The following is a 20886-nucleotide window of genomic DNA, read 5'->3' as shown; positions in this document are numbered from 1 at the left end:
GACTCCTGAAGAGAAAGGGAGCTGCTTTGGTCTCTCCCTAGACTAATTTGAGGTACCATGGACCATCTTTGGGTCTTAGTCTGAGAACAGCAAATGACAGTAACAATCAGGTATGATGTAGGATTATATGGCAAGACAAAAAGCCGAGAGGAAGGTATTATGGATTTAATCCAGAGTAGGTTTCTAATCTAGCAGCCTCATCACCTGGATAAATCAATTCTTATGCTGTTACAATTAAATCAATTATACGCCATTAACTAGCTGATTTCATGAATAAAATCTATCCCTCTTTAAAAACAAGAATGCTTGGAAATAAATCCTTGTTTACCCTGTACTTCCCAACATGTCTCAACCCACAGATAACTTACACTTTCAGATAACCTTCATCTTCAGATCATGCCCTCATTCCCAGATAGTTGGCATGGAAACAGAGGTAGAGCTGGGGGAGTGGGCTGAGGGAGCTTGTTGGGGAAGAGATAGAGACCAAAACACTCTGGATACACTTCCTCTCTTGGGCCTTACATACACAACCACTGCTGAATCCAAGGACATTTGATCTCCCATGAAAAGGTGACCATTCACCTAGCAGTTCTAAGATCTGAATAGTTCTAAGATCCAATTCTCATGTGTGTGAATGGAAATTGTAGGAAAAAGGTCCATAAATTGTGGTTTTGCATTAACAGACTATGGGTATTATTAAATGCACCTTAGGCATCAATAAATGAAAATCACATAATCTATTTATAGGCAGCAACTCCGAAGTCAAAACCAGATAGTATTTTATGTTTTCCAAATGACTTACTTGTATTGTCAGTCCTGGTATCATTATCAGCACACCAGTAAATCAGTAACTTTCCTATTTCACATGAGAATTATGTGATTCCCATCTCACAGGCTACAAAATCTGCAGGGATGTTGGTGAAAATTGCCTGTTTTGTGGGTGGTCTCAAAACTCATCCTTGCAGTTTCCCACAAATGACATCATGGTTCAGCTTCTCCCCCTGGGAGACTGCTCTACAGATTCTCTAAACTTCTTTTAAAGCTGTTTCAATTACCCTTTGCATCTTTGCCAGCTGTTGCTTCCAGTGTGTGTGTCTGGCCTACAGTTTTCCATACATAAAAAGGAAGACAGACAGACTTTGGAGAAATTTTGAAAAGCCGAAATGTTTCAGTAGCTGTAGCTCGACCAATTCAAGGCTCAAATTGTTTGAATCTTAAATACTCAATTGTATACTACACCCATAACCGCTGACCTTCAGGCTTTAAAGTTTGCAGAGTTAGGAGATCATGATATCTGCTTCCCTAGTGTTTTAAGGTGCCTGTTTTTCTCCTGAGACTTTCAGGATACAAGTGTAGTTGGCAGGCTACTAGGAATTAAGCATAGGGGGAAACTCTCTAACATTTTATGGGACAGTAAATGTGATTAGAATTCACCTTCTGCCCTGGTCACAAACAGGTGGCTCTAGTGATGATTGACCCATTTGTTATGATAAATGTGATGCATCTACTTTCAACAAGTCAATTGTGTTTGGGTATTGCAACCATGCAGCCTTTCCACCCGCATTTGCATTCGTGCCCTAGCTGGAGAATATCCAAACCGCAGAATCCTGGAGTAATTTAAGTTGAATAAGACCTTTAAGACCATTGAGTCCAACCATTAAGCCAGCACTGCCAAGTCCACCACTAAACCATGTCACTAAGCATCACATCTACACATCTTCTAAATACTTCCAGGCATGCTGACTCCACCATTGCTCTAGGCAGCCCGGCCCAGGGCTTGACAACTCTTCTGGTGAAGAAGTTTTGCCATGTGCAGTACACTCCAGGCTAATCTTTATGCACAAGGTGAGATGTTAAAAACTAGATATAATGACTGTAGACCAAGTTATTATCAATACAGTTAGGCTACTGAAAGACATCCAAGTCATCCCTGGACTTGACCTAGAAGGAGGTGTGATGTGTGCCCTGCTATCTTGGCTGTCATTGAGTAAACATGCAAGGTATGTAGATAAACCAAAGCTCAAAGCACTCTGAAAGGCTGTCTGTATATATATATATACATACATATTTATTTTTAAAGAACTGGTAGTATAATAGGACCTAATGACCAATTTGAGCATAATCCCAGTTTCTACAATTTTTGTGTTAACAAACCAGGAACTTATGAAAGAGAAGAATATAGTAGAAGGAGAACTATTGAAAGCATGGTTCACCTGTGCTTGTTAATGAGGTTTCCTGTCCTTAGCCCAAGTATTCACCTTCATCTGAGCTAAGCATCTAATTTGCACCTACCCACATATTAGATGGGTAATGAATACTCCTAGAGCAAAGGCTTAAATTCCCCATATAGTCAGTGCAAAGTAGTGTCTCTGAGGGTCTGAACTGTGGCTCTTTTCCAACTACCTTCAGATGGCTAATTTAATCATTACATCCACACTGACTAGCAAGATCCTGCCTAGTGTGCCAGACCCTGTCGAAGGTAGGCAGGTGAGGATAAGGGGGTTTTAAAAGATGAGATGTTTCTGGAACACTCTCCTCAAAGCCAGTCCAAATTCCTTGGTTTCTGTGGAAGTCTGAATTACAAAAAAAAAAAAAAAAAAAAAAAAAAAAAAAAAAAAAAAGACTTAGTCAAAATGAGTATGGGTCTCCAATTTAAGGTGAGGTAAAAAGCTATGAAGAGATTGTCAAAGTGCTCCCACAAGGATGTTAAGCCAAACAGCGTGCTCCCAGAAGAAAGACAAAGCAGAGCTGCATTGGGAAGGCATCTCAGGCTAGGGCCATGTGGAAGCTAGATGAAACGATGAAACATGATAGCCTTTTCCACTTGGGACAGCTCACTTCCAACCTGTGTAAATATAGTTTGGTTTAACGCCTGTATACTAGAGCCAGATGACGTTTGCATAGCAAAGGGCAGCATTTGCATACCAGGGAAATTATGGTTTGGGTGAGGAGTTGGTCAATCTATCACTTCATTTCCTCCAAGCACCCCAAATAGCAATTAAGTGTGACTGCAAATTAGACCATGCCTAAAGTTGACCTGAGGAGGAATAGAGTTTCCCTCTTTGTGATATTTTCAGCAATGTTAATAGCTTGAAGTGGTAACAGTCCAGCTTTTCTTGGCAGGGTGTATTACCCAGAAAGGACAGCCCTAGCCTGAGTTTCTATAAGGAGATTGACTCTGCAGGAGTCCAAAGCAGGTCTTTGCTAGGTCTCCTAGGACTAATTGTTCTACCTACCAAGAGCCCAAGACGGATGCTGGTGGTGGTTTGTCTCTGAATGGACTAGCATTTAAAGCCCTTCCAGCAGTGGCTACTACCTCACAGCCACAATTCTTTATGTTTAAATGAACTAAAGTTTTTTGGCAACCAGAAGATTGTCTTTAGAAGAGATACAAGTTGGCCAAAAAGATAAGGGAGAGGTGAAAAAAATGTACATACTTTTAAAATGGTCTTGCCTTTCTCATTCAAATGTTTGGGGTTTTATTTTCCCCAAAGCAACTTAATTTTTAATTTAATTTGAAGAATGGTATAAAAGAATGGGTTAAATCACCTGAACATTAAACAGAACTTGTTTTCATTTCTCTTCTACCCTAACTGCATTTTTCCCTGATCATTTGGTTCAGCCACTGAACCAATATATCCATTATTCATGTAGCTTGACTCAGTTCTCCTACTGTGTGGAGACACCCCAAGCCTCTAGAGATTCTGCAAATACATGCAGAGCATTGCACCAAGGGAAGATAAAGTATGTTTGGAGAAGAGGTAGAGATGCAGACCAGTATTCAGCTATGAACTGAAAATTACAACTCTGGGCCCTTTGCAGAGAATACATCTGGCTATGTTGGAAAGAGGAAACTTGAGAATTGCCCCTGAAGACCTTAGTGAGCAAAACCTTGGCTCTCCGCCTTTCTGTGCTAATTGAACTGGGATACTTTAGCTCCTGCATCCCATTTCTCTTCTGCCTGAATTTTAAATAAAAATAGGTTAGAGGAACTTACTAATCAGGTTTCTGCTTCATTTTGTACTGTGTAAGAAAGTACAAGCCTTCCAAATCCTGAAGGTCCCACAGCTTTCCAGCCTTTTACTTGATCAATCCAATTTCACTAAGAGACTTTTTCTCTCCCCTTATTTGCATGCAGATACAGTGGCTCCCATTTTCAACAGCCTGCAGAGAAGGAACTTTCTGAAACTATCAGGATCTTAGGTTCACCATTAATGGAAGAATATTCCCTAGTGATAAACCCCCCCACCACTATATATATATAATTATAAATACGTAAGTGCTGGAGTATAGTTTTGCATTCCCCTGAAGACTCTACAGCTGGTTTTCTGCGGACTTGGCTGCAAACAACACAACCTCTTTGTAGTTACTAGCCTGGAGAATAATTGCAAAAGATGCTGTGAGAGTTACTACACTGCTTGGAAATAAGAGCACGTTTTTTGTATGTCTTTTGAATCACATTAGCATTGATGAATGCATTTCAATATTTGTTTTCTACATCCTCTGAGTATATAGGGAAGCACAGGCACAAAAACTTTCAATGCAAGGGCATTTGTGCAAGTTTGAACTTTAAATTCACAAGTTAAAATCTGGACTGCTTTTCCTGTCATTAAATATATATATATATATATAAGAAAGCAAAGCAAACTAGCCAATTGCAACCTAGCAATGCTGTTCAAAGCTTAGATATTTATGTAACTATTTAGATGTTGCTACACACAGAAGTCACACTTCAGTCTGGTATTTCGTAAAAGAAAAAGATGCCTGAAGGATCTAGAATAAAACTTTTCCACTTAACTCTATAACCAAAAGCACCTTGCAGTCTCTTCCACACAAAATTCTCAAGGCATTAACTTCATTATAACTTAAGCACTCCTGCTGAATTCAGCAGGGAAACTGGGATCAGGCTGGAGTCTATGCATAATATTCCCACACTCAGGGTTCAGTGGAAACACAGGTATCTCACAGGTTGGGCCTGAAGAAACACAGCAATTCAACAACAGTTGAATTCGATAATAGCCAAACACATGAGAAATGAGGTGAATGAAGATCATACCATGTCCACAGATGAGCCAGGAATAAACAGATATTTTATTGCATTCCAAATGTTTTGGGGTTTGCTTCTCACATACTAAAACCACTTGGTCCACCAAAGCTGCTTAACACTACAGCTCTAGCAGCAGTATGTGGAAGATTCTCCAACACAGATTTTCCCTCTTACATGACAAAAAAGGACTTTCAAAAATACATTTTCAAACAGTACCTTCAAAATAGAAATGGGCTCATTTTAAGTAGCTAACAGGATTCTTCCCATTTAAACATTTCACTATCTCCTCCTGTTCTTCAAAATGCTAAATCAATAAGTTATCCTCAACAACACTGCTTTGCCTGTGGCACCACACAAAAGGATGGTGCAGGGTGTGCACAGGCTGCGTGTTAGGCAAATACGTCATCTGCATGGCACAGTTACAGATGGTTGAGTCCTGTGATGAGAGAGCTGCTGCAGCTCTGGTAATCAGAGCATAGGCACCACCAATTTTTCTGTATAATACTCCCAGATATGGATGCTGAGATACTTAAACTGCACTGAAAATAGATATCTTCTGCCTAAACCACAAAGAGCCCTTTTTAAAAAAGTGCTGTTATCCAGGACAGTAGACTTTGTGAAGCTCACTCAAGCCTGCTGCACCAGAAGAAATGATTTTGTGCAACTTTCAGCATTTTGGAAAAAGAAGTGTGGTTATACATATCAATTCCCATATATGGGAAAAAAAACTTAATCATAGAATTATAGAATGATCTGGATTGGAAAGAACCGCTAAAGGCCATCTAGTCCAATCCCGCTGCAGTGAGCAGGGGCATCCTGAACTAGATCTGGTTGCCCAGAACCCCATTGAGTCTTACCTTGAATATCTCAAGGGATGGGGCCCCAATCACCTCTCTGAGTGACCTGTTCCAGTGCTCAACCACTCTCATTGTAAATAACTTTTTCCTAACATCTGATCTACTCTTCTCTAATTTCAAGCCGTTGCTCTTCATCCTATCACTACAGGCCTTTGTAAACAGTTTTCCCCCATCATTCTTGTAGGCTCCCTTCAGGTACTGTAAGGCTGCTATTAAGTCTCCCCAGAGCCTTCTCCAGCCTGAACACCCCCAGTTCCCTCATCCTGTCCTCACAGCAGAGGTGCTCCAATGCCCCAGTCTCTTTCATAGCCCTCCTACTGACCTGCTCCTATGTAAGGATTCCACAAATTTTGTTCATTCCCAGTATACCAAACCATTTTTCATAACCCAAGAAGTAGCTCCCCCATAGGCAATTGTACCAACTACAGACTGTTAACTATGAGCATAAACATTTCATTTAATGCCACTCAAAGGAAAAGTCCATTCTTTTATGTGTATATGTATGTACGTATCTATCTTTCTCTCTCTTTCATCTGTACAACTTCTGTAGCACCAATTCACTTTCCACATTGCAGAAATGGCCATGAGCAAGCAAACTGAGATCTAATCTATGTTTTCTATCCAAACCCAACACACAGTTCCACAACTTGCCTGTTCGAGACATCAGTCCAGCGCTGGTTGTCACTGGGGCAGGGCTGCTGCCCAGTTATCTCAGGTTTGTGCTGCATTTCAGGAGAACAATCAGGAGATGGCAGCAGCACATAAACCACAGGTTGTGTTTCCCGAGCCCCAGGCAAACCACAATTTTTATCCATGTCCTTCTGCAAATTTTATTTTTCAATGACATTACAACAGAAATCATGCAAAAGATCTTATTAGAATAGTTCTCTTACTTGAAAGCAAATAATACACTCCAAAATGCACCAGCTGCAGCGAAAACTGCTATTATTCAAAACCAAGTGTAGCTCTAAAATTTGCCTATCTGCTGCTTCCTTTGCACTGAAGGGGAATTTCATGACAGTCAGCTTACACTGAGTGACTGGGTGAAGAAAATATTTTAAAAAACCCTCTGCACAAAGCAATCTCTAGTATTAGTTGTGTTCCACCATGCTAGTAGGTGCTGTGTAAATGGAACAAAAGAGCAGTCTATGCCCAGAAGAACTTACTGGATGAACAAAACCTGGCTTCTATGAGCTATTTCCTTCTGCTTGCCAAACCCCAGTTTTCCCCATCCCTCATCCAGCCTGCACTTTTCTTCTCCCCACCGCTGTGGCTACCACCGGCATATGGAAGACTTCAGGTATAGTTTTTCTTGGAGTGAAGCCAGACTCACTGTGAGCAAGGAGGGAAAGCCCTGCAGACTCCATGAATGTCCCTCAGGTGGGACACGAGTGCATGCATGTTGCACCTGAGGAATTATGACAGGGACAGGAGGGATGAAAGGTGATGGGCATGTATGTCAAGTGACAACTACTGATATATTGCTTCAAAGTCAGGTTGAATGGGGCTTTGAGCAACTTGATCTAGTTAAAGATGTCCCTGCTCACTGCAGGGGGATTGGACTAGATGCCCTTTAAAGGTACCTTCCAACCCATTATATGATCTCCATGTTCAGCCTGCAGTTCTTTGCACAGTTCCCACCGGGGCCTGGCTGTCAGAGCCATAATTAGCAGGAGACACGTGCATAGCTCTAGGGGCACTGGGAGTGCACACACCATGCTTCACATCCTCTCATGTTGTCTTCCCCCACCTTGCCCAGGTCTGGGCTCCCTGCAGAGCTCTGGGTTCCTATACCCCCCTGGGAGGACATTGTCCTAGATGCTCCCCAGATATCAACCCTAAGCACTTGAGGGAAACAGGTCATGGAGCATTAAAGACACAAATGGTGCTGGCCCAGAGCATGACAGAAACAGCTAGGTAGAAAATCTACATCTGTCATGAAAGCATTCAGCTTCAGCCCTCCCCCAGAACACCCGAGGAAGAAAAGGCAGTTTTGCACCAAGTTTTTGGCTGAAGATTCAGTGTATGGTACGGTTATGTCTAGAGTGCTCATGGCACAGCACGGCTGGCAGGCAGAACACAGCATCCTGGAGCACTGCCAGGATTCAAAACCTGTCTGAAAAGCAGGGTGAGAGGGTACCCAGTCAGCTCCCTGATGCTGGGGCTAGTCTGCCACTGGTACCTGCACGACATGCTAGCGTGCTTTAAAGCTGGTGCACATATTTACTGGTTTAAAACGAGCTTCAGTACATCTGCTGCACATTCCAGTCAGCACCACGACAGCAGGTATAAATATACTTCCCTGTGAAATGCCTGGGGCGGGTGGGGGGGCTTGTGGGTGGGTTGGCTCCCTCCTCACTCTCTTACATTACAGGTTGTCCTGAGCTGGTGTGTAGAAGGAAGCTTTGGAGAAGAACTGAATTAGCTGGTAATAGTCTGCAAAGCTGCTCACATTAAAGAAAAATCAAACCAGTTCTATTATTATTTTTGGGGGGGGTAATGTTGCTTTCCTCTCCTCCTTACCCAAATCAACTGAAACGATTCTATGATTCTATGGTTAGAGATGAATATAGGCAGAAGAAACTTGCTCTCTACCTTGTATGTCACTGAAAGGATGTAATTTCCTGCACTAGTAAACCACTCCCTACCTCACTAAAGCGGTTCAGAACTGACATCTGTGGGCATTAGTGTCAGAGGTTCACCATCCAGAAATTTCCATCTTTGTCCCCTTTCACAGAATCACAGAATGGTAGGGGTTGGAAGGGACCTCCAGACATTACTTAGTCCAACCCCCTGCTAAAGATCTAGATCATGTTGCAAGAATATCCCAAATACAATTTGCTCTAAAACTCTAGAAACCTGCTTTAATAGGTTGGGTGGAGCAATAGAAAGCATTTAAAGTAGCTGGGGAGAGAGGTCACATCAGGTTTGGCAACAGAGAGCAACATCGTGAATCTCCCACACTGCTGCTGAGAGCGGCAAACACACCCCTGCGAAGTGCCATGCTCGGGAGCCAGGCGGCTGCCTTCCCTGCCAGGCAGAGCTTCCCCTCGTCTCCTGCCTGTCCTACACAAGAACACACTGCCCTAGAAATGGTAAAAGGATAAATGAGTGATCTAAGAGCTGAATTTGACAGGAAAAGAGAGAACACTGTAGGCAGTTCTCTGTGATAAATGATGCTTCTGCAGTCTGGGAGGTTAGGAGTAGTGATGAATCTAGTCAAAACCTGAAATTGCAGTCACTTTGACAATGGTCTTTTATCTTCCCTCAGCTGATGAAACAGCTTCAAACTTTGCCAGGTCCTCCTCCTACTTTTCCTTGAGAGTCAGTATCACTTCCATCTTATTTCAACTGAGCTTCAGCCAACTGTCATTAATTCAGATTCGTGCTGCTGCCAAATGTCGGGAGAGACGGGTGATGGTTGTGTCTGCTTCTGATGAAAATGAGAGGTAGAGCTGAATGTCATCAGCCTACACTGTAGATCACATTACATCACAACTTCTCCCAGTAGCAGCTGCACAGAGATAATGAATAAAAACCAGGCAATCACAGGGAGCCTCATAGGGCTCTCTGCAACAGAGAGCACCTTACAAAAGGGAGGATGGCTTCCAGCAATGCTTTCAGAGATCTCTGAGAAAAATAAATGAAAAAACCCCTATGTTCTTGCTGGGCCCTGAAGCTTCCACCCTATCAGCAGTGCCCAATGCAATTGGGAGGCCAGAACAGGTATCTGGGTTTAGGGTGTTCCTTTGTAGAGATCAACAGCTAGCTTTATTTCCATGGTAATAGCCATTAAACTGTGTGTCAGGCTTAGTAAACTTGCCTCTCTTTGTCAGAGAAATTTTCCCAAGAAGAAATGCTAAGTATTGGTCAGTAGTTGACAAGTATAGAATCATAGAATTGTTTTGGTTGGAAAAGATCTGTAAGGCCATTGAGTCTGTTATCTAACCCTACCAAGTGTGGTGTTAAATTATGTCTCTCAGCACCACATCTCTGTGGTGGTGTCTTTTAAATACCTCCAGGGATGGAGATTCAACCATCTCCCTGGGGAGCCTATTCCAGTGTTTGAGAACCCTTTCGGTGAAGTTTCTTCTAATATCCAACCTAAACTGAAGCAAAAAAGATGGTGAATACCTCATTCTTTTCCTCATCCTTGATCACTATGTTCACCTCTGCATCAAATTAAAGGTAGAGATACTTTTTAGTTCTTTTTTATGTTTGTTTGTTTTGTTTATGTATGTAGAAGATCTGTGAAATAAGAATCATGTTTCTCATCCATGAAGAAATCAGAGTTCTCTAGAACATAAAAATACACCTAGGATAACCTCATGGGTCTCACTAACAATGTGGTGAATCAATCCCCTAACAGCAGCCATGTCAAAGCAATGCAATGTCATGAAAAAAAGCATCTGTGTTCTCACAAAGCTTCCTCCCAGCCTGAGATGGACATGAGGCTGGTGTTTTGAATTTTGCAGCAAGGTTCAAAGGGTCAGGCTGCCAACTGGAACAATCAGTAGAGCAACATGGGGGTCCGTGACTGCACAGGCAAGTCTTGGATGCTCTGTTGAGGGCATGGGAAGAACAGGCAGACAAGGAAATACTAGAAAAGACTTTTCAAGTTCTCAGCACAATTTTAGCACAACTAGATTTCATTTCAGAGTGGTTTTTTTTTTGTTTAAAAGGCTACCACTGTTAATCTAAACCAACGAATTCTTAAGTATTTGGTTCTTCTCCTGGATTCTCAAGGTATTTTACTACTTCCCCACTCCCTAAGATTTCAACAACATCAGATTTTGTAGCTTCCACTGGACCATATGCCTTAAGTATGCAGGGGGTGTGTGTAACTTTTCCTACTAGGATGAATCAGTCTACTGCAGTAGAACCTAAAATGTGACAGAAACATGCAATGAAATGTTATCAATGAGAAATGACTTTTAGGAATGTACTCGGTGCAATCCTGCAAAGCTCTTGGAATAGCTGCTTAGATCCAAGGACTTTAGGCAGTGTGTTCATTAGCAGATGGCATGACCTCTCAGAAGCCATTTCAAAAATTGGTCAGACTTTTTCCCTTTGCTGCTCATCTAGTTTCTATACTGATGAACATGGCATCACCACCTCCTCGGTCTCCGCTTTTGTATCTGTTGCTGAACTTAGACACATGTATGTATGTGAAATATATCAAGGAGGACTGTGGCAAAGTAAACCAGCCACAGTACTCTCAAGAGTTGCAGAAGTATATTATCTTTCTAGGACAACTTCTGTGAGAGAATCAACCAACTTTTCCCTGTCTCTGGAAGGAAAAAGATGCAGGAAGGTTTGAAGATTCATCATTTCACAATGCTTTACTTTTCACTTTGCTCTTTTCTCTCAGTCTCTGCTTGTTTCTGGGACCACAAGATTTTCACTACAGACTTCTTCAGGTTACAAAATGCATTGAAATATTACAACTTCCTCTTACTTTCACTTACAGATCCCTTATGTAAGAAATGGGAAAGGAGGCCTTTACAAAAGATGGGAAAGATGGGCTGCAACATCATAAAACACATGAAGGCAACCCAAATCAGCTGGAGGAGGTGGAAGTCTCCTTTGTACCAGGTCACATGTAGAAGATAAAACTGGGATCTATTATGGATCTATGATGCATCTTGGTTTATGAAAGGAGAACTGTATGTGACAACCAATGGCAAAGTTTAACATAAATGTCAGGTAGTATCAACACAAGAGTAGCTCTAGGATATTTTTAAGTTCAGGTCCTGATTTTGTCTGTACCTTTAGCAAATCTTCCTTTTGGCCCTCTTTAGCCTTTCCCTTCCCTTTAATCTGTACTTTAGTTTTTAAGTATGCTATGTTATACATAAAGAATAATGGTGTTAAATACACAGTACTGAAATAAAATATTTAATAGATACCACTTCTTAATACTGAATCTATAGAGAGAAAATCCTGTACTCTTGGAACCACAGGAATTATAAGTGTCTTTTCTTCTTGCACTTCTGAAGACATTGCTCCTTCAATTGCAGGCAGACGTTACAATGGATAATGGATAATAAACAGAATTCACGTTCTTGGCACTCAGTCAAGTAAAAGAAATACCAATTGCATTCTGTGAATATTCCCATGGTGCCAAACCATCAGAGGAGTTGGTGAGTAGGAGGAGTGAAGGTGTGATAATTGAAAGAATTGCTACTTGATAAGTCACAGGAGCTAATGTGTTAGCTCAGCGTGTGGGGAAGCTAGGACGTTCCCAGCTGCCACAAAAACTGGGTGTTTGCAGTCCCTGGCACCACTCATTGGGACAAGATGAATCACAAGTGCTTTGGTAGTGAGCTACCATGTCACAGTGAGCCAGATGGAGATGGTTACTTCCCTGATTGATTGCCTCTTGGGCTACTGAGGGCTTTTCCAGCAGGCTAATGCCTTTCTGTTGGCACTTGAGTGCCCAGGAGCAATGTGTCTGCTTGGGTCAATACCGTGTGGGAATTCCTGCCTTTTGGGTGGGTGGTTGCCCTCCAGAGGGACAGGAAAGTAAATAAGGAGTAAGGGGGAATGGTTGGCTACAACACCTACCAAAACAACACCAACTTCTCTAATAGATGTTACTGCTAATGAATTTTCAAGCACGTGCTGAGTTAACGGGGGTGAGCAACATTGAAACATCCTTTAGTTAAACCCAGAGCTTTGCAAAGGCTAATTGAAAAAGGGAAGAGCAGCAGGGGTGGGGGGGGAGAACAAGGTGGAAGAGGGGGTGGAAGGGAAGAACAGCTCTATTTTTCAAGTGCTGAATGTGAAATCCCTGCAACAGATGAGTTTACATGCAAGCCTGCACCTCATCAGGGCAAAGATACAGTGACTGGAGTCAAGTAATTTTCCTCTGCACACAGCATCCCCAGCCCCTTACTCTGCCCAGCCAGCTTTCTCAACTGTGAGCTTTAGAATATAAACAGCCAATAAGTAAGGACAATAACTGTAGTTCCTGCTGAGAGCTAACTCTGCCTGTCATGCATTTGCTGGGTCCTAATACAGGACAGTGAATAAAGCTTCATTACAGAACAATGGAGTTAGCTGCCAGAGCCTACAGATTTGAATAAACAACAAATAAGCAACATCTGCTCCAGCATATGTGTATGGTAAAAAAAAAGTCACAAAATAAAAGAATTTGTAAATGCCAAAAGCAACACTAAACTGCCAGTGCTACTGTAGAGTGAATTTTTAATTGCACATGCATACAGGCAGGCTGTGGGTATTAGTCTCACATATGTCTGGTTGCTGCCAACCTGGGAGTATAGATGAATTTAATTAAATAAGGATTATCCCTTCTCCCCAGTACAATTACTTATTTATAACAATGATAAAATTGCCTAATAAAAAAGATTGTAATATTTTTTAAAACAGAGTTAGAAAACACTCTGCTTTCCCTGTAAGTCATTCAGGGATGTTTGGGGGTTTGAGTGTCTTTTAAAATTAAGTCTCAGGATTCTGCCAAGAGAGAGGGAAAAAAAGCCTTATCATAAAGCCTACTGCAGTTAAACAGCCAGAATCTACATTATGGAGAAATATAAAGAAGACACACAGCAGCCAGGGAATTGGCTTTCATGGGGAGTGTAGAAAATTAAGCAATTGGACTAAAATTGAGGCCAGGCTACAGAGCCAAGGGACAATACTACAGGGACAAGTACTTCCATAAGTCACCTAGCTCTAATATGCTCCATCTAGGCAAAGCACTCTGCTCCTATCTATCTCTATTTCTTCTCATAGTGAGCACCTCGCACTTTCCCACTCAGGTGAGCTCCCATTTCAGCGGGGTCATGTCAGGCTCTCACATCATCATCACTCATACCCCTTCCAACAGAGCCCACAACCAAATGAGAGAGGACACTTGTGGTATCAGGCACTGCATGAACTTTGAAAGATAGGCAGCCTGTGCCCCAGGGAACTTGGAAGCCAAGTCTGATTTCAGGCATGCTCTTCTGGGAGCTGAGCCTTCATTGTGTAGGCTCCTGGCTTCCCTCTGTTTCCCACTTGCTCCTATTTTGAGGACCCCTGGTTATGGGTCTGAGCCACATTCTGCTGAATTTGGTAGGAACCTTCTTAAGTGATAGGCATTATTCACTGCTAACAATATTATGTTCAGAAATGGCAATTTTTAGACTGTTTCCATGATGCACAGTAAGTTGAAATCACAATAATACTCCAATGTCTATGGAGGGGTAGGTCAGTCAAAAACAGTGGGGAAAAAGAGAAAGAATGTGAAAAAAAGCTAGACATCTCCATTTTAAGTTTAGGCCAAGAATCAGTGGTGCTAAAAGAACAGAGAAAGATAGAGGGAGACATGTCAATTTGAAACAAAAAGCTCTAAAGTAGTATTATGGTTCTGCAAAGGGAACCAAAGGCATAAATCTTACATGAGTTCAGTTTACTTGTATGATTTTTATTGATCACTTAAGTGGATGATGGTCTTGCCAGAGTTAAAAGCAAATCATTACTTTTCTGCATTTTCTGTCATGAAACTACTACTAAACAGATACTTGTTCCTGTGTTTTAAAAGGGTGTTCAGGGCATATAGTTATTTATTTCTGCTCACCTTATGACTTACACCTTTTAGAATCTGCTAAATCCTTTAACTAACACCTTTCATCATTAAATAGCACAGTCATTTTTTTAAAGAGATGGACAAAGAAAGGAAAAAAAAACAAACATTTGGGGGTCTGTCATTATGTTTGTATTTTTTCCTCACTGAGCTATGTCCACATTATCTTTTTTTTTTTTTTTTTTTTTTTAATTTCTCACTGAATGTTTGTCCAAATGGTGTTTTTCACTGCTCTAGTCCCCAGGACTAGAGCAAGACTATTGGTATGGGGGTGGGTCCTTTGTTCATGAAGATCAAGACATTCATCAGAAAAAATAATCATTCAAAGCAGCTTCCTGTAACTCAGGTGACAAATCATACACTCTGAATAGCAACAAGGACCTGATATGAAGCCCCCACAGTTGCTGGAGCTACACGTTGGCAGATTGGACACATACAAGCCTGCTAGACATGGCAAGAACAGTTGAATGCCATAAGGTATTACACAGTTTAAAAAGACCCCAGCAAAAAAGAAAATGTATGCTTGCAGATCATTTGAAAACAAAAATAAACCTTCTGGAACTGAGGAATTCATATTTTACTCTACCATCTTACTCAGCTCTGACATTTACCAAGAAAAATCTCAAACACTTTGATGGAAACACTGGCCTCAAAGAATTAAATGGGACTTAGGCCAGAACCTTCAACAGGCTCATGACCCAGCTGTCACTCTAGATAATGGCATCCATGCATGACCAACACTAGTAGATATCTGAATTATTTTTTTTATACTTGTATGTGAACTTGGGTTGCTTAATTATTTGTGTTGGCTCCCCAAAACTGATATATTACCCTCAAAAGGTGAGGGCTTGCCAAAATTCCCCTTTTGTCAGTTGAAACCTGCTCTAGGTGAACCTGCTCTGGCAGTACAATCGGACTAGAGGTCCAGAGGTCCCTTCCAACTCCTATCATTCTGTGATTCTGTAATTGCTGCCTGATTCTTGTTACTTATTAGTGCTTTCACATTAAATTTCTGTCCCATTTGAAAAATAAACCAACTGCCAGTCCTGCTTTAAGCACTGATTAGCAAGGATTCCCTAGAGAGCAAGGCCAAGCACCTTCTGCTCTGGAGGCTGACCAGCCATTTTCCCAGTACAGCCATCCCTGACAGCAAACATTTCTCCAGATCCAAACTCAGATTGCCCCAAATGGCAGCATAACATCTGGTCTAACAGCTTTGCTCTTAATCCTTTTATAGACTCCTCAAATAACTTACTTTCTAACACAATTCAATGCTACGTCTGCTTATGTGGTGATACTCTATGTGATACGTGAGACTCAGATGATGGCATGGAGGCCATGCTGCCACCAGAATGTCTTGGTTGTGCTGTCCTGGTTGAGTCTGGTACAGAGTGGCTGCAGAGCTACTAACTCCAGCCTCCTGATTGACTTATCTACTAAGGATTTGAGAGTTGGTGGATAAGAGGTGTTCTGAGTCTGGCAAATAATTTGCTGAGCAGGACCTTAGCTCTGAAGTCATTTGGAAGTGTAGAGAGGTCTGCCTAAAGCATCAGACAGGGACCCCGCACACTCAGAGCTATGTACGTGAGGAACCCTTTTCATGTACAGTGATGTCTACCTGACAAAATGAATGTGTTTCACAGTCCTGTGATTCAGCAATTCATGTCATCTAGATTGCCATATCTAGAGTAAAGCTTCCAAATGCCAGAGGTGATTGGAGCAGAAAGGGAAGACGTATCATTAGGATAAGCTTTAGAAGCAGCTACCTAGAAACACAAAAGTGGCCAAATTATCTTTTTCTTAGCACTCACCTGAAGTGATGTCAGTAGCATTTCCAGTTAAAGTTTCATCCTCAAAACTCTGAATCTGAAGAGAGGAGGAAAAATTCTTAGTGATCGTAATGATTTGATTATGAGTGTATAACTTATTATAAGGGTGGTTAAGTGTAAAAATAAACAAGCAAAAAAAATCTGGACATTTCAAAGTGAAAACATATTATCTTTAAGACAGTTCCTTTTTGGCTGTCTCCCCTTTAAAATATTTGTTCTTGTCATAAAGGATCTAGTCTCAGAACCTTTCCAAGCCTTGCTCAAAGTAATCAATACATGAAAATTCCTAACATTTAAATATACTAACAGTCTTGTTTGGACAGCCTCAAAGAAATGTCCCTAGGAAAGAAAATATGACTTAGAAGAAGCCCCAGGAAATGTAACCATATGGAGGCAAATTCTTGCCAAAGAGTGTGTGTAAGGTCAGATTTTTTCCTCTAGGAATAAAGACTCATTTGACTTTTTCATAGTATCAAGTGGATCATCAAGCATCATGTCATGGTGCTGCATAAACTCCTTCAGGATACAGCTTAATAGAGAAGGGGGTATATCAGACACAAGTAACACATGGACGTGCATGTTGGGTGTGTCCTCCATGCAGTCTGTAGTTTGAGACATCTCTGACTCATTCTCAAAGCCTAGAATGATACAAGAGGGTTACTCCATACGTGCCTTCTATATTGTCCCTATACGTCTGGTCCTGGCCACTGCCAGATTAACAATTTAGGTGGCATAATGGTTTCAGCCACTATCTGGTTCTTACCATCTTAATGATATGGTAGAGAATACCCCATCTAATCTGAACACACAGCATTCACCAAATTATCATAGACACTAAACTATTGAGTTTTAGATCATCTTGCATTTACTGCTCTGTCAGGGTCCTCACTTTTGTGTGAGCCTCTAGTCAGAGTCCTAAGTCCAGCATGCTAAGTGCTTTGCAATGGCACGGGCTGCTTTAGGACTATAAATTTGCTGTGCTAAAGATCTCCAAAAGACACCCTCTTTCCTACATTTAGTGGGCATGGTGGTGCTGGGTAACAACTGGACTTGATCTTAGAGGTCTTTTCCAACTGTAATGATTCTACAGTTCTAACTTCTATTATTCCTGAATCAGCTCTGCTGACATGAGGGCTGCACAAAACCTTTCACAAAAAAATACACATTTGGAACTTGAAACAACAAATGTCCTTTCCCTGAAATGAATGTCATCTAGACTTTACCAATGCTTTAAAAACTGGAAAACTTTTATAAGCTTCCCATCTTTTCCACTCACTTGCTATTTTCTGCTCCTTTCTGTTCCACATATGTTTTCAGAGAACTGCCAACCATCTCATTTCTCCTTTCTTTGATTCCTACAATGGAACCTAATTTTTGGACTCCTTTGTTTTCCTCGTTCTTGATGGATCCCAGTAGTCTGTATGATTGGAGAGCACTCTACCATAGCCCCTTTTCTGTAGTAGTATGGCCAGCAAGACTGCTGCTCACAAAACAATTCTAGATGTAAGAAAGTGACTGGCAAGTATTAGTGTCTCTGCTATTTCATGTTGAGCCCCCACTGACAATCCACTGCTGCTAAAATGTACAGAGCACTGAGTATCATGGACTTCACAGAATGGATATGAGAACAAGCTACCGTTCTGAGTTATTCTGGTTTGGGGATGCTCAGCTTACAGAGCTATAAAATATTTCAAATGCTGCTATAAAACCAAGGTTAATTTTATGATGCAACTTTCTGAAAGAACACACCAGAAAATGATCATGGAAAAGGAGAAGACAGCGGTAAAAAAAAAAAAGCCTCAACCCTGGTTAATGACTGGATATGAAAAAAATAACCTTTACCATATGCAATAGTATTCCTGCAACTTCCTTCTATAAAAAAAAAATCCACAATCTAGCACTGCATAAAACACATTGGCATCTTACACTATCGTACTGATTGAATGAACTCTACCTCAGTAACTTCAGTGCCAATTTCTTTGACAGTATCCTAACACAAAGACAATTTAAAATAATCAAAACTCCAATGAGTAGTGTAAATCCTACTGGTTTTCCCCATAATGCTGCAGTGTGGTGTTTGTTGAAATAATTTACTCTAGCTTCCACCCTGAAAAAAAGAATCCAAATTCATACCACAAGGATGGGTGTATGGGTGGAGACATATATTGATAGCACAATACACAAAAAAATCACCTCACCTCTTCCATTTCAAATGAGTTTGGCAGCTTGCAATTTAGACCAACCGCATTTTTGAGTGTGTGGGTCACAAGCAAAGGTGTCTCTTTTCTTGGTCTGTCTTTGGCAGGCACCTCACACACAGGAGAAAGGAGAGGCTCATTTGCAGCTAGGAGTGATGAATTCCAGGCTTTCCCCAGTGGAGTCGGTGGATGCTGGGATGCAGGACATGCCGAGGCACCTATCTTTCTGAGGGTTTGCTCCTGAGAGAGACAGTCCAACGTAATATGTGCAGAAAAACCTGCCTGGACTGCTCCCCTCTCAGCAATATCTGCACAAGGATACGGTTGCTCTTTCCTGCCACACAAGTTTATTTCCTCAGGTGCCAGCAAGTCCTGTTTCAGCAGCATTGTCTGCTGAGAAGCCCTCTTCAGGAGCTGACCAATCCTTCGCTTCGCTTGTGTTACTGCAAGTCTGCTCTTTGCAGCATCCAGGAGACTGCTTTTATCCTTGTCAGTGTCCTGTGCTTTGGTCTGTTGGGTGTTGACATTGGTCAGCAAAGATGAAAGGGCACTGGTTACATGGTCAAGTACTTCCAGTTGTTGAAAACGTTCTTACATTTGGCAAGAATGGAAGGCAGCATGGTTAATAAAACATATAACTTGAAATAATCAGGCACAAGGATTTTTGTCATTGTCAAGAAGCACACTAAGCAACTAATTCAGAAGTGCCTAAGTTTTCCCATATCATTCCAGAGGACCCATTCAGGCCAGATCACTGAATAGTTCTTTATACTAGACAAACACTTATGCAATGCTGAATTTGTCAGGTCAAGTGCAGCTGAATACTGCTCTGTGTAAGAAAGGTTACAGAATCCAGCCTGAAATTCACAGGTTGGCTGGGCCAGACTTGGATGCAATTTTTGAGCACTTATTAAAATTCATGTGAATGAAGTTATTAAAACTCTGATCTCAATTTTTTACAGATGGCAGCTGTCCAGGATAAATGCAAAATGCATTCAGCCATTAACTGATAAAAAAATGACCACAGAAGCTACGCTCACTATTTCATAGTGGCACAAAACAGAATACTGATCCCCTAGAAACTCATAGCTGATATCATATAAAAGCTCCCAGACTTTTTTCCATTGTACTAATCTCCTGTAATTTCTGGATCATTTTTTTCTGTGGCATAACAACTAAAGAGAAGCAAATAATGTTTTCTCTAAGGGATTCTGGGGATTTCCATCACTACAACACTATGAAGTTATTTATACAAAGAAACACAACATGTTTGCTTGCACGTTGTGTCTGTACCTATCCTGAGGCAATGAGCATGTCAACAGGACTCCTCTTACCTTGAGAGATTCATTGAGGACAGAAGATGGCAAAATGCTAACTTTCTTGGCTGCCATTTGTCTGCCAAATTCCCTGCACGCAGTCTGCATGCAGGCTGTTGGTAATGCTGCTTCACTGGCAATTACACAACAAGAGGATATTTAACATGGATCCGAGTTTGTGCTTTGCATGGGGGACCAGTACTTTGACATACAATTCCTGATAGCTACTGGATCTCAAGAACACTCTTTTTTTTCCCTTTGCTCCAGACATTGCCTGATTTACTGAAATAAAATGTTGCCATAGCTGCCACTTTTAAAGACCTACCTAAAGGTTTCACCTGATGCTGTTTAAAGGAGCTATCTGGTCTATCAGTACACACACCACACAGTGTTACATGTTCTTCACTCATGTATGTTTGGGATATCAGAGATGTCAGAAATAATTTTTTATCTTGTACATCCATTTTGCTACCACGTGCTCTCCATGTAAAGTACATTTTATCCTCAGAATTTCATCTGGCTCCCACTACATCAAGCCATAAAAATGCCAAGCGCTAATCTCCTTTGACTGACAGCAGCAGAGCAGTCCAGTCCTTCTGATTTGAACCAGAACCAAACTTGCTGCAATTTTAAATAGGTTTTACACACTGCTTAGCTGTTGTGAATTAATTCAAAAAGCTTGGGACACCTAATACACCAATAGCAAGAGAAATAAATGAATAACATAAAAAAAACCCCCTCACTCATGTGAAATGAATTGAATACAAAGGTCATGAAGAAATTATGTTAGGGACAGCTTTTCTTCATGGACTCTCTCTCTCCAGGCAAGCAGTCACTTCAGTTTCTAGGTGTGCTCCCCAAGGATCATGACTCAAATAGGCAGGAGGTGATAAGATCACTTTAGTACCTGCAGCAAAAGAGTCTAAAACTGTAGCACAGGTGAGATACTAAAGCACATAAAGGTAGACTAATTTTTGCAAGAAACTTAATCTGAACTGGCAAATGGCCATACTGTGAACAAGATTAATGAATCTTCAATAGAATCTCTATCT

At 41.3% G+C, this 20886-nt stretch overlaps 1 protein-coding gene across 1 annotated transcript in view; it reads right to left on the bottom strand.

The window, feature by feature from the left end:
* ITPRID1 (ITPR interacting domain containing 1) overlaps window positions 1-20886 on the bottom strand; it is a 31976-nt gene that overhangs the window by 7270 nt on the left and 3820 nt on the right. Inside the window, exons 4-5 of the mRNA XM_054161023.1 lie at window positions 18519-19108; window positions 16303-16357 (exon numbers count right to left, since the gene is read on the bottom strand). Of these exons, the coding sequence (XP_054016998.1) occupies window positions 16303-16357; window positions 18519-19108 (645 nt within the window). The remainder of the gene's footprint in view (window positions 1-16302; window positions 16358-18518; window positions 19109-20886) is intronic.

The sequence above is a fragment of the Dryobates pubescens genome, chromosome 4 (assembly GCF_014839835.1).
Source record: "Dryobates pubescens isolate bDryPub1 chromosome 4, bDryPub1.pri, whole genome shotgun sequence".
Taxonomy (NCBI): Eukaryota; Metazoa; Chordata; class Aves; order Piciformes; family Picidae; genus Dryobates; species Dryobates pubescens.
This window is presented reverse-complemented; position numbering and strand designations above follow the sequence as displayed.